This window comes from Zalophus californianus, chromosome 5 (genome assembly GCF_009762305.2).
Source record: "Zalophus californianus isolate mZalCal1 chromosome 5, mZalCal1.pri.v2, whole genome shotgun sequence".
NCBI lineage: Eukaryota > Metazoa > Chordata > Mammalia > Carnivora > Otariidae > Zalophus > Zalophus californianus.
The window spans coordinates 32,755,742-32,768,912 of record NC_045599.1 but is presented as its reverse complement, the minus strand read 5'-3'; the positions used below and the strand labels follow the sequence as shown (position 1 = coordinate 32,768,912).

Genomic DNA, 13,171 nt, shown 5'->3' with positions numbered 1-13,171 from the left:
TTGCCTCCGCTGTTCCACTCTTGGGCCGTCCCCACTCTTCCTGGGCCACAGGCCCCTTTGTGAGTTCGCTGTACGTAACACGTGCACGTGGAACATCAGCTGTGGGCCAGGCCCCCTGCCTGAGGCTGGGCCTACACCAGAAAATGAACCACGCGTGGTCCCTCCCTACCTTCACAGAGCTTCTAGTCTAGCTTCCAGCACAGAAGGTGGTAGAGGCCTCCACCCTGTCTTCTGAAAAAATGTGCCTTATCCACCCGGTTTTGCTTACAATTCTAGAGGCCCGCTGACCCCTGTGACCCTGGCAGGGGATGATCTTTCTAACATGGATGCGTAGCTGATCATTCACCCACTTACGTGACAGATCTTGAGAGCCTGCTGTATGCCAGCTACAGCCCAGGCCTCAGGCCCTTCCAACTCCCCCCTTCCTAAGTCACTGCCATGCTGCTCCACAACCCCCCAGTGCTCCTGATCCCTGGTCTTTTCCTTTCATGATCCCGGACTTGGGCCCACGCTGTTCCCCGTGCTGGCAGCTACCCTCCTCGCCAACCTTGTCCCTAGCAAAGTTCTTCAGGCCCAGATTAAATGTCATATCCTCTGGGACACCTTCCTGATCCCTCCAGGCAGCTCTTATGGTCCCCTCTCATGGTGCTTTGGACATGGTTTCATTGAATTTTGGGGGGTTGTCTCTCCCTGTAGCACGAGAGAGCCTCAGAGGCTGGATGCCGCCCATATACACCCTTCTGCCCTGTAGGGCCTGGCAGGGACCTGCGTTGGGTGTTGAATGAAAGAGGATCTTGCAGGGCCAGCCCCCCTCTCCTGGGTACAGGGTGACACTAGGCCTGGACACCCTTTGTGTTGACCTAGACTTTGAGCAAGCTCCTGTCCTGGTCAAGCCTCAGTCTCATCTGACAAACGGGTTACCCGGTCCAGAAACAGGGCCTTGTCAGGTCTTTCTGGTTGGGTATTGGGGACCCCTGAGAGCCTGAAGCGTGACCCCTGCCCTCTTCCTATTAGGGCCCTGCCCCATTTGCTGCAGCCCCGAAACATCCTCGATCCACCCATCCCGCCCCTGGGCTCCCAGCAGTGAGTTGACGGGGTGGAGGAGTGAGCCATGATGGAGAACTTGGGTTCCCTTGCTGTGGCAGAGAGGGCTGCCACCTCCACACACACACACACACACACACACACACACACACACACACACACACACACACACACTTCACCTGGCATGGGGGCCAGGGATGTGAGGAGGAGTCTCCTTGCTGGCAGCATCCTCTCTTTCCTTCCGCCCACACTACAGCTTGCTCTCTGGCCACCCTAGTACTCCATCTGCCCGGCCACACTCCGTCGTGACCTAGCTCTTGGTCTACAGAGGCCGCCTCCCCCAATAGCTGGTGCTGTCTCTGGGGCCGCCACACTGAGGTGTCTCGCCCAAGCCGTCCTGTGCCAGAAGGAAACCTTCTGGAAAGCCCCCCCAAGCCCTGGGCACAGGGCCCTCCCCTGCGGAACCACATGTTCCCTTATTTATGAGGGGCAAGCTGCAACAGGCCCCTCAGGCAGGCAGCGGGAGGTAGGCACGGAGGAAAATGTGCGGGCGGAGGATGCGGCCGCCCAGATCCCATCCCTGCCAGCGTTAAACTGGCTGGGTTGGGGGGCGGGCATCCGTTGCAGGGCCAGGCCTGAGTCAGTGTGGCAGGCGGGCATCGGGCCTACCAGGAAGGTGGGACAGAGTCCTGAGTCCTCAGGGTTTCCGACTGGAGCTAGGACTGACAAGAGAACGTAGCGGCCCCTGCTCCTTCAGGGCTGAGAGACCCAGAGAGCCCCCACCCTGCAGCTCCGACCCCAGGACCTCTTCTGCAAGTCCGGGGCCACCTCCCCGGCCCTGGCCAGATCACCACCCAGCTGAGAACGAAGGTGCCTGCAGCCAGCAAACCGAGGCACCCTTGTTTCTGTCCACTCGCCTCTTGTCAGCTCCTCAAAGGAGAGGCATCTCCCTGAGCCTTGGACCGACTTTCCACAGGCCTCACAACCTTCTGTGGGAAGGCCTTCCTCCCATTTCCAGCCTTTATCCCTCCAGAGATCTGCGAGCCTAACTCCACCTTTCCTGCTACCTAGGATGTGGTGTAAGGGGAGCTCCTGTGAATTCAGCTATGGGTGACAAGGAACTTCTGGCTCTGTGCCCCCTATCCCTTGACCCTGCGACCCTCAGGTGGTCCCCTGCTCTGCTCATCTAGTATCGGGGAATTGCTGGTGGCCAAGAAGTGAGAGAAGCCTGGTCCTGGGGCCGCTGGGCTTTGTGGCAGTGGATTCGGCCAAAGCCAGGAAGGAGATGCTGTTTTAGCCAGAGGGGCCTCCAGGGCTCTGTTTAATGAAGGGAACAAACTTGAATTGACGGAAGAGGATTGTAGGCAGACACCAGGCCAAGGAGACAGAGACTGGCTTGAGCTGGGAAGGGTTGGAGGGACGGGGCGGTCAGACAGCTGTGGCCGAAACATCGGTGAGGACATCACCACAGCAACAAGGGCCTGTTGACAAGACAACCCCATGGACCCTCCTTTGCAGGATCTTGGAGTGAGAAGGTCTGGGAAGAGGCCCCCTGAGGCAGCAGTGAGCCCAGGAAACAGGTTCCCAAAGCACAGCCCCAGGGGGGATAGGGGTCAATTCTCCGGCTCCCGCACCCGCGGCCCAGCCTCGCCTCCCCTGCCCTTCCCCTGTCAGCGTCACGGCTCTATTTTTCATCCCTGGGCTTAGGACAGTGGCAGCTGGACTACCCTACCTCCTGTTCCACCACCCCTCCAACACGCTACACATATTCTGGGAATCCGGTGTCTTAATTTGGGACTAAAGAGAGGAGGTTACGTCATGTAAGGAAGTTTTCATGCTACTTCTTGTTCCCCCCTGGGGCCCAGGCTGGGCCACTAGGGCTTTATCCAGAGCTCAGAGGGGCCCCGGGGCCCCTGAGGAGCACTGGGCCAGAGGATGAGATGGGATGGGATGGGAGGCGTGAACAGACCCCGCAGAGCCCAGGCACCCTGGGGCAGGGGCAGAGAAACCCTGGAAAGGAAGGAGAGGTTTGGCAGGGTCTTCGGAAAGAAGAGGGGAACCGGGGCCTGGTGCCCTGGAGTCACACACAGCCCATGATCCCCGCCCAGGCCTGGCCCCACAACTCGGCATGCAGGGATGGGGCGCAAAGCCCTTCACAACAGAGGCTAGCCTCCCAGCCTCTGGCTCTGGGAAATCGTCCATGGGGCCCTCACCAGCTCCAGCTCCTCATCCACCTCTGCCTCTGTCTTGCCAGGTCCCTTCGCACAAGTCCAGAAGCCCCGGTAGGACTCCGTTTTCCCATCTGTACTGCCTATCCATCTCTAGGTTAGCCAGGAGGGTCAAGCCAGGCCGTAAGGACCAGGATCTGTCTGTTCCCTTGAGGGATCCAAGCTTCCAGCTCATAGAAGGCACTCAGTAAACATTAAATGGATGGATGGATGGATGGATGGATGGATGGGTGGATGAAGGAAGGAAGGACGCTCAAGCCCCGGGGAGAAGCCACAGAGTACCCCTAGTGGCAGGGCTAAGGTGAAGGCGGGGGAGCCGCGGGTTGGGCCTGGGCGGCTGGGCACAGGTGCCACGGGAGCCTGTTAGCTTGGGGGCCTGCCCAGGGACCTGGGCACGGGCCTTCTGTCTCCAGAGTGGCAGGCTGCCACTCCCAAGGGAAGGCTGAGTAACTGGTGAGGCAGTGGCTGCCCTGTTTTGAGGGGAACACTGGGACTGGGGGAGGGGCCCTGAAAGGAAAGGAGAGAGGTAGCCACGTGACTTCCTTAGGAGATCTCACTTTCCCCCCCCACAGAGAAAGGCTACAAAGAAGGTCCAGCCCTGGAAAAGTGCGCAGGAGGATTCACAGATTAAGAACATGCAGGCGGCCACTAGTTCTACCCCGCGCTCTCCTGAGCGCCCAGGCCTCCCTCCAGCTCGGGGGGACTCAGAATTCCACCTGGAGCCCAGAACCTTCTTCCGATCCACCCTGTGCAGCCGCTGTGGCTCTGTAGGGAAAGGTGGCCGCTGGGTGACCGCTGGGGAACCACAGCCAGCCTGAGCCTTGGCTCACATCTCTCCCCCTCTTATCCCCTCCCTAACCAGAAAGAACTCACGACTCCAGTTCAACAAGGTGAAGGTGGAGGACGCTGGGGAGTATGTCTGCGAGGCTGAGAACATCCTGGGGAAGGACACAGTCCGGGGCCGGCTCCACGTCAACAGCGGTAGGTGGTCCCCCCACAAACGGAGGGGTCCTGCAGGGGTTTGGTGGGGGCAGGCCAGTTGCCCCCCAGCCCTCAGGAGGCCCGCACATGATCCATCTTGCACTTGCCTCCCCCTCCCTCCTGCTGCTGCCATATCAAGCCCCAGGATCTGGGCCGATTCAGAGAAATGCAGTTGAAGCATAAATGTTTAGCTTTGTTATCTGGGCCTGGAAGAGCCGCCAGCTCTCATTTTAAATATCCTGAAAACTAAATATTTTGAAATCAGGAGGTGGGGGTAGGGGAAGGATATTTTTAGAAGGCAATTATGGGAGACTGGGCTGCCAAGAGCGGGGCTCCAGGGAGAGGCAGGCCCTGGGCGTGTGGGAGCTGACTGCCTGTTGCTTTGCCGGGGCCCTGGGTTCAGGCAGCCGTCTCCCCGGGGCCACGGCCAGGAGGCTTGGCTGTGTTGGCCCCTGCGGGCAGCAGACCCTTATCCCACAGGTGGGCCTCTCCCTTAAACACATGCAAGGTCAGAAGCCCACGGCCACCATGGCACCCTTAACTTCCCACCTCCCCTGTGGCAGTCCAGTGTCGGCACCCAGGCAGCCTGCTTTCCCTTGGCTGGAAAGCGGCCAGAGCTGCCTGTCCTCAGGCCGCACACCTCCACTCTAGCCCGGGAACTCCAAATCCCACAAATCGCTCTCCCCCTCCCAACACCCACACACTGAGCATACCATTTGGCTACCTGGTTCTTTGGGTTCACTTCCAGTCCCGCCCCTGTCAGTCGAATCCTGCATCTGCCTTTGCCTGCCTATACCAGGCAGCCCTCCAGGACTCCCGAAATCCAGCATTATCTAAAGAGAATGTGGAACGTTCCCTGCCCCAGGACCCTCAGAGGAAAACCTGGTACAGACCCAGTCTGTCCTGTACTGTGAGGGGTCTCTGTGTTCTCCCAGCCCCTCAGGCTCCTCGACTCCCTTGCCGCTGTTTTTTTTTTTTAATTTTTATTGTTATGTTAATCACCATACATTACATCATTAGTTTTTGATGTAGTGTTCCATGATTCATTGTTTGTGCATAACACCCAGTGCTCCACGCAGAACGTGCCCTCCTTAATACCCATCACCAGGCTAACCCATCCCCCACCCCCCTCCCCTCTAGAACCCTCAGTTTGTTTTTCAGAGTCCATCTTCTCTCATGGTTCGTCTCCCCCTCTGATTTACCCCCTTCATTCTTCCCCTCCTCCTTTTTTTCTTAACATCTATTGCATTATTTGTTTCAGAGGTACAGATCTGTGATTCAACAGTCTTGCATGCTTCACAGCGCTCACCATAGCACATACCCTCCCCAGTGTCTATCACCCAGCCACCCCATCCCTCCCACCCCCCCCACCACTCCAGCAACCCTCACTTTGTTTCCTGAGATTAAGAATTCCTCATATCAGTGAGGTCATAGGATACATGTCTTTCTCTGATGGACTTATTTCACTCAGCATAACACCCTCCAGTTCCATCCACGTCGTTGCAAATCTGCCGCTGTATCTTAAAGGTCCAAGCCTCCAAGTCCTGGTCTGTCTTCTTTCTGGATCTTTCTCACATCTGTACCTCCCACTCCAACCCTACCTCAGAGGCAACCCAGCCCAGGTTTCAGCTCTATTCACCTAAACCAGAGCAATGGCCTCTTAAGATGCTTTCATCTTGTCATGCCCCCACCCCGTGGTGCCACAGAACAAGGACTTCGTCCCACAGCCCAGAGCCCACCAACCTGGCCCTAACGATCTTTCCAGCCCTAACTGTCATCCCCTACAGTCTGTTCTTATTCTTCCTCTCATGCTATCTCTCCCAGGCTACCATCCGCCCCGACCCCTCCCTCCCACCACAGTGTCATTCCCAACTCAGGTCCTGCTCCCAGGTGGAATTGTGAGCCAGGAGTAGGGAGAGCGGGGATGGTGCCCTCTCCCCAGGAGTTACAAGGAGAGCTACTATTTACTGAGAGCTTGCTCCGTGCCTCATTCTATACTATCTCTTGAGCTCTGACAAACCCATGGTGTAGCTCATAATTTTTGAGACTGAAGCTCAAAGAGGTTAAATATTCTGCCACACGTCTAACTGATGGTTAAGGAGAGATCTATACCATGTAAAAGTAGTTAGCAGACACTGAGACCGTGAGCTCCGTGGGCCTAGGTCTTGCCTGATTGCCACTCTAGCTCAGGGCCTAACACAGTGTCTGGCTTATAGTAGGCGCCTGGTAAATAATATAGAAAAGGACTTATAACCTGCTCCAAGGCCTTTACTGACTCCCACAGGCCCCAGGGGGGTACGTGCCCCCCCCCCGGCTCCTCCCCAACTGTCCCAAGCCCAGGAAAATGGACCATGCTAGGTGTCCAGCACCTGTTACCTCCAGCCATAGTGGGCAGACATTCTTAAATCCATTTTGGACTTGATGTTTCTTGTTTGGTTCAAGATTTTCTTGGTTAGAATGGGCAGGAGGGGCACCTGGCTGGCTCAGTCAGTAGAGCATGCAACTCTTGATCTCAGCGTTGTGAGCTTGTTGGGTGTAGAGATCACTTAAATAAATAATTAAAAAAAAAAAAAAAAAGAACCTGACAAGAACCCAACTTAAAACTACTTAAGGAATGTACTTATTGGTTTATAAAACTGAGAAATCCAGAGGTAGAACCGGGCTCAGACACGACGGAGTCCGAGTACTCAAATAGGGTTCAGGATGCCCTCTCCCACTGAGTGTTATACTCCTTCTCCCCTTCTGTAGAATGGGCTTCTCCCATGTTTGGGGACCGGACAGGGAAGAAGAGGCCATGGCCTCAGACAGCTCCACGTTTCACATCATCCCGGCCTCCCACCCAGGGAACACAGACAGCTCTCCTCTGCATCCCTCACATGACCCCAAGGACGGATGCCAGTGGGTCCTGCTTAGTTCACGTGCCCCGCTTGGCCCAGTCACTGGCCTCAGGGGATGGGGTGGTATCCTCGCCAGGCTTGTGAGCCCGCCGAGGGGATAGAGGCGCAGAGTCCAGCGAGGGATGGCCCTGCCCAAACTACACGGGGCCGGGGTGGGGGGGGGGGTGCTTTCCTAGAGGGGTGCTGTCAGCAGAGGAAGAGGGCAGGGCTGCCGTGCAGAAAACCACAGTACCAGCCTCGCTCCGGTGCCGGTCTTGGGGTCTGAGGCTGGAGACCATTGAAAGATCCCTCAGATGCACCGCAGCCCCGCGCCGCACAGGAGCTCCTGTCTGCGCTCAGCAGCCCCTGTTCGGATCGGTTAGGGACCGGGCAGTGGAGGTTCGGGCTGGGCCCGGAGGGCTGCCCCCAGGGCTCCTTGCCTCTCCTCCCTCCAGCCCAGCATGAGAGCAGCCGGCCTGAGCAACAGAGAGTTCCGAGCTTTGGTCTCTTCCGAGCTCTGCGAGCCTGGGAGACTTACTCCACCTCACTTGTCTTCCATTTCCCCAGCTGAAGGCTGAGCCAGATGATCTCTAGACTCTTTCCCCGTAAAATTTGAAGATTGAGTTTGATATTGAGACGGACATCCTGTGCACCTAGCCCCCAGCACACACACACCCACACCCACACAGTCACCCCACCTCTTCTGTTGCCCTGTTCAGTCCCTGGCAGGCCCCTACCCTTAACATGGGGTGATGAACAGGGCCACTGCGGGGCATCAGGAGGCCCCTGTGGGGGCACCGTTTCCACAGGCAGAGATGCCCAGGCTCCTTGTTTACCCATGGAGCCCAGAAGACCTGCAGCAACCACACCCTGGGGCGGAGGTGGAGGGCGGGTAGCGGGGAGCTGTGCCTGCCCCCCTGTGACTCATCCCAAGTTGGCTTGGCCCGCCCAGGCCCCAGGGAAGCCAGGGCCACAATGGTGGGGTGGCCAGAAGAGGGCATGGGAGGGCCCAAGGAGCAGTGGTCGCACCAGGGGCATCGCTGGGACCCTGGCGGCCTGCTTGGGCTCTGTTCCTGCGGAGCTTGAGGCTCCTTCCCCAAATCGGAGCAGACCCTGCTTACAGTCGCAGCTCTGCCAGCTCACAAGACACTGCCTCCCTGGTTGCCTGGGAGGAGGAGTCAGCAGGAAGTGTGTGGGGCTTTTAATAAAACAATCAGCTTGGTCCAGCCCACCTCGGAGTTCGGGAAACCAGCTGCCTCATCCCCAGCTGAAAGAGAACTTGGGAACGTCCTGAGGTGGCTGTCCCAGTCCCAGGATGTGCAGCTGGGCTTCGCTCCGCCCCAGAACGGACGCAGATTTGACCTGGGGAGTCACAGGACCGCGGAAGCCCTGCAGAGGCTTCTGGGCCTGTCCCTCACCTGGGGGCTTAGAAAGGCTCACTGTGCGTGTACACACACACACACACCCACCCCTGCTCTCTCGCTCACCTTTTCAGCAAGGCCTTACTCAGAAAGACCAGGTTCAGAGCTCTGGGGAGTCATAGCCTTGGCTCCCAGCGAAGTCCCCCAAAGTTCCGGGCAGGACGCCAAAACCCAAACTCAAAGCATCTGCCTGTCCTAACACATGAAAGAGGAAGGGCAACTTTACCCACAGGAAAGGGGGCAACATGGGCAGGTGGGTGGGAGCTTTGATGAAGGGAGATCACTTGATCGGGGCCCTGAAAGGTAAGTGGAGGTTCCCCCATGAGCAGTGGAGAGGAATTGCAGCAGTCAGCAGCAGGGACAGTGTCTCCTGGCCCTTCCCTCCTTAGAGCCTCGGAAAGCTCACGCCCACCAAGACGCTAATGACTGAGGGAGGCCTCCTGGGTTTACCCTTCCAGGCATTTTTAATTTTAATTCCAATGTAATTAACGTGCATATCAGTTTCAGGTGTACAATAGAGGGATTCAGCAATTCTGTGCCTTACCCTGTGCCCACCACAAATGTACTTCTCATCCCCAACACCTATTTCACCCATTCCCCTACCCACCTCCCCTCTGGTCACCATCAGTTTGTTCTCTAGAGTGAAGAGACTTCTGGGTTGTCTTTTTCTTTGTTCCTTTGTTTTGTTCCTTAAATTCCACATAGGAGTGAAATCACATGGTATTTGTTTTTCTCTGATTGTATTATTTCACTTAGCTTTGTACCCTCTAGATCCATCTACATTGCAAATAACAAGATTTCATTCTTTTTTATGGCTGAGTAATATTCCATTCTTTATCCATTCATCTGTGGATGGACACTTGGGTTGCTTCCATATCTTGGCTGTTGTGAATAATGCTACAGTAAACATAGGGGTGCACATGTGTTTTTGAATTAGTGTTTTCATATTCTTTGGGTAAATACCCAGTAGTGGAATTACTGGATCATATGGTAATTCTATTTTTAATATTTTCATACTATTTTCCACAGCGGCTGCCCCTGTTTATATTCCCACCAACAGTGCATTTAGGGTCCTTTTTTCTCCCCAACCTCACCAACACATGGTGTTCCTTATGTTTTTGATTTTAGCCATTCTTCCAGGCACTTTTAAGATTTTATTTATGAGAGAGAGAGAGAGAGAGAGAGAGAGAGAGCGAGAGAGAGCACGAGTGGGGGGAGGGGCAGAGGGCGAGGGAGAAGCAGGCTCCCCACTGAGCAGGGAGCCCGTCGCTGGACTCGATCCCAGGACCCTGGGATCATGACCTGAACCGAAGGCAGACGCTCAACTGACTGAGCCCCGCAGGCGCCCCCCAGGCAAAATCAAAAATTTTTGAGGTATAACTTACAGACCATAAAATTCACCCTTTTTAGACTATATAATTCAGTGGCTTTTAGTATATTCACAAGGTTGAACGACCATTACCACTAATTCCAAAACACTTTCATCACCTCAAAAAGAAACCCCATGCCCATTAGCATTCACTCCCCATGCCCCCACCCCTCTGCTTCTGGCAACCACAAATCTATTTTCTGTTTCTATGGATTTACCTATTCTGGACTTTTCATATAATTAGAGTCATACAGTATGTGGCCTTTGATGAGTGCTTTCTTCCACTTACCATAATGGTTTTGAGGTTCGTCCATACTGTAGCACATACCAGTACTTCTTTCCTTTTCATGGCTGCACAGTACTCCATTACATGGCTAGTCCACATTTTGTTTATCCCAGTCAATGATTTGGGTTGTTGGGTCATCCAAGTTTTTCCCCATCTGGGCTTTCATGAATTATGCTGCTGTAACATGCAGAACAAGTTTTTGGTGCACACACAGGTGTCCAGTTCTCTTGGGTATATACCTAGAAGTGGAATTGCCTGGCCATATGGTAACTCTGTTTAATTTTTTGAGGAGCTACCAGACTGTGTTCCAAAGTGGCTGCACCATTTTATATGTCCCCCAGCAAGGTATAGGGATTCCACATTCTCCACATCTTTACCACCACTGGTTCTGGTCCATCTTTTTTATTATAGCCATCCAAGGGGGGTGTGAAGTGGCATCTCACTGTGGTTTTGATTTGCATTTCCCCGATGACCTTCCGGGAAGATTTGCGTGTAATAGGAGACAATGCTTTAGTCTATGGAAAATTATCATCAGGCCAAGTTGACCAGACGAACTCCTGGATGGTAGTAGAAGGCACCTTACTCCGAAAAATCAGATGTTCATTTGCTCATGACAGATATTTGTAAATACTTGTTAGGCACCTGTTACATGTCATGCACTACTCTAAACACTGGAGTTCATTGGTGAACGAGACAGACATGGACCCTGCCTAGATGGAGCTTACATGCTGGTGGAGGAGCTCGGCATTTAATTATGTTAGAATAAGTACTCTTAAGTACAAGCGTATGCAGCTAAGAGAAGGGGAGGAGCCTGGGCAGCCTCTCTGAGACACTGATATTTTGGAAGTCCTGGCCAGGAAGACCCCTAGCTTGTTAGAGGAGCTGGCCTAAGCCGGTACAGTCTTAAGATACCGTAAGAGAGGGACAGGACATGAAGTGGGAGAGGAGTTGGGGGCCTTTATGCTGAGGGAAAATGGAAGCCATTGGAGGATTTTGAGAATGGAAGTGCTTGATCCCTTTTACCTATTTTAAAGACCACTTTGACAGCAGGGAGGCAAAAAGGGGAGAGCTGAAGGCAAGAGTGAGGGCAGAAAGACCAGTGAGGAGGCTGCTGCGGTCATCCAAGAAAGAGACCGTGGAGGCCTGGGCTGGGAAGTGGTGGAGACATGTGGCCGGAGCCTTGTGAACAGGCAGAAAGACAGCCTCGGTGATAGATGGATGGGGAAAACAGAGGAGGAGAAGAAATGAAAGATGCCCTCCAGGTCTTTGGTCTGTGCTGCTCAATCAGTGGGACGGTAAGCCTGGGGAAGCAAGTGGCCTGGCAGATGATCAGGAGCCCCATTTGGGGAGACTAGGGGCCATCCCAGTTGGGGGAGGGGTCAAGGGAGCAGCCAGACTCTCCAACTTGGAGTGTAGATGTCACCTTTACTTCCCCAAGCGTGGGCAGACACAGTGAAGGAAGACGGATATGCTGACAAGGGAGCATAGACATGCTGCCTTGAGGGGAGTCCAGCACAGGCTGTGCATCCCAGCTGAGGCCACATCTTCCTTCGGGAGCCATCGCCTGCCTCCCAAGGCCTCCATGAGCACAGACATGCACATGGACAGGCCCAGGTATACAGCTGTGGCCCCAGCCACCATCCTCCCTGCTGTCCACTGCTCAGCCAGCATAGCTATGGGCAGTCTCTGCCACCCACGGCCACGGAGGTAATCAAGCCTGTGGTCCACAAGCCAAGACTTCTCTGCCTTAGCCAACACCCACGAGAGGACCCAAGCCTGTGGTCCACATCATATCTGCATTCGCCGGCTCATGTCAAGCCTTGGGGCTGACATGTTCTTCCACGGGGGACTAGCTGGCTGGTGAGGATGCTCAACCAGGCGTCGGGAGCCCTGCAGCCTTGTCACAACACACACTGACTCCGGCCAGGCATTCCCCTGCCCCTTTCCTTCACTCCTCCTTGGCAACATAACCGAAGGGCAGGGCAACCTCTGGTGTCCTCCAGAGCAACGGATTTTGCAACTCGCAGGCAGGGTCACCTCAGCTATTTCTCTCTGTCCCTTTCTTGGTTCCCTGGGTCTTCCTGACCCAGAGTGGGCAGCGACCAGCAGAGGCCTCCTGTCCCAGCTGAGTGTGGCGGTGTGTGTGGGAGGAGACCTCCACAGAGGCGGGGCTCAGGGGGGCGGTGGGCCAGAGCGGCCACAGGCACGATGTGGAGGGGAAAGCGGGAGCTGGCCCTGCCCGCTGGGTTTTATCGGCGAGCTCCTCAGACATACACAGAGGCAGAGATGTGTATATACCCCCAGTCCCCGCGCTCCATCTGTCTCCCACATGTCTAAACACTGAGGGCGCCAAGTGCCTGCCCTCCCCCTCCTCCTCCCAACCCCATCACCACGGGGAGGGGGCGGGGAGGGACTCGATACCCCTGAGGAGACAGGAGCAGCCGAGGTAGGGTGGGCCACCTCAGGCAGGAGGCCGCTGCTGGGTGGGAGCAAGAGATGCTGGGAGCCCCAGAGGCTGAGGTGCTACCCAGTCTGGATATACATGGCCTCAGGCATTGGCTCACAGATGGAAACCAGCACTGGGGGCAAGACTTTTCCCTTGAAACCAGGTTTCTGGATGCCATCCCCGGCGGGGGGGGGGGGAGGGGGGGCAGAACTTGAGTTATTTTCATTTAGCGAATGAATCTAATCCATCAGATGGGCGGTCTGGGTTGGCAGCCTGAAAGCCCCGTTTCACGCTCACCCAGCGTCCACGTCCCAGCCACTCTGCAGGCCTCTACCCATCCCACCTCCTCTCCAGCAGCCTGACCTCCAGGGTTTATAGCCTGGGCTGTCGAGGCCTAGAGGCTCCCTTCAGGCGCAGCAGCTGACTGAGTGGAGGAGGATGGGGCTGCCTGACGAGGGCAGAGGCAAAGAAAACCCTGGGTGCTTATGGAGAGGGGCATAGTGGCCTTTGTAGCAGTCCT

The 13,171-nt window shown here is 55.6% G+C and overlaps 1 protein-coding gene across 4 annotated transcripts in view; it reads left to right on the top strand.

Annotated features, from left to right (window-relative positions):
- Positions 1-13,171, top strand: part of NRG2 (neuregulin 2) — a 182,162-nt gene that overhangs the window by 145,100 nt on the left and 23,891 nt on the right. For all 4 annotated transcript variants that reach the window (XR_003522181.2, XM_027606305.2, XM_027606304.2 and 1 more), the window contains exon 3: positions 4,135-4,253. Coding sequence is in view for 3 of the 4 variants with exons in the window: in XM_027606305.2 (XP_027462106.1) it covers positions 4,135-4,253 (119 nt within the window). In the remaining variant the exon portion in view is untranslated. The remainder of the gene's footprint in view (positions 1-4,134; positions 4,254-13,171) is intronic.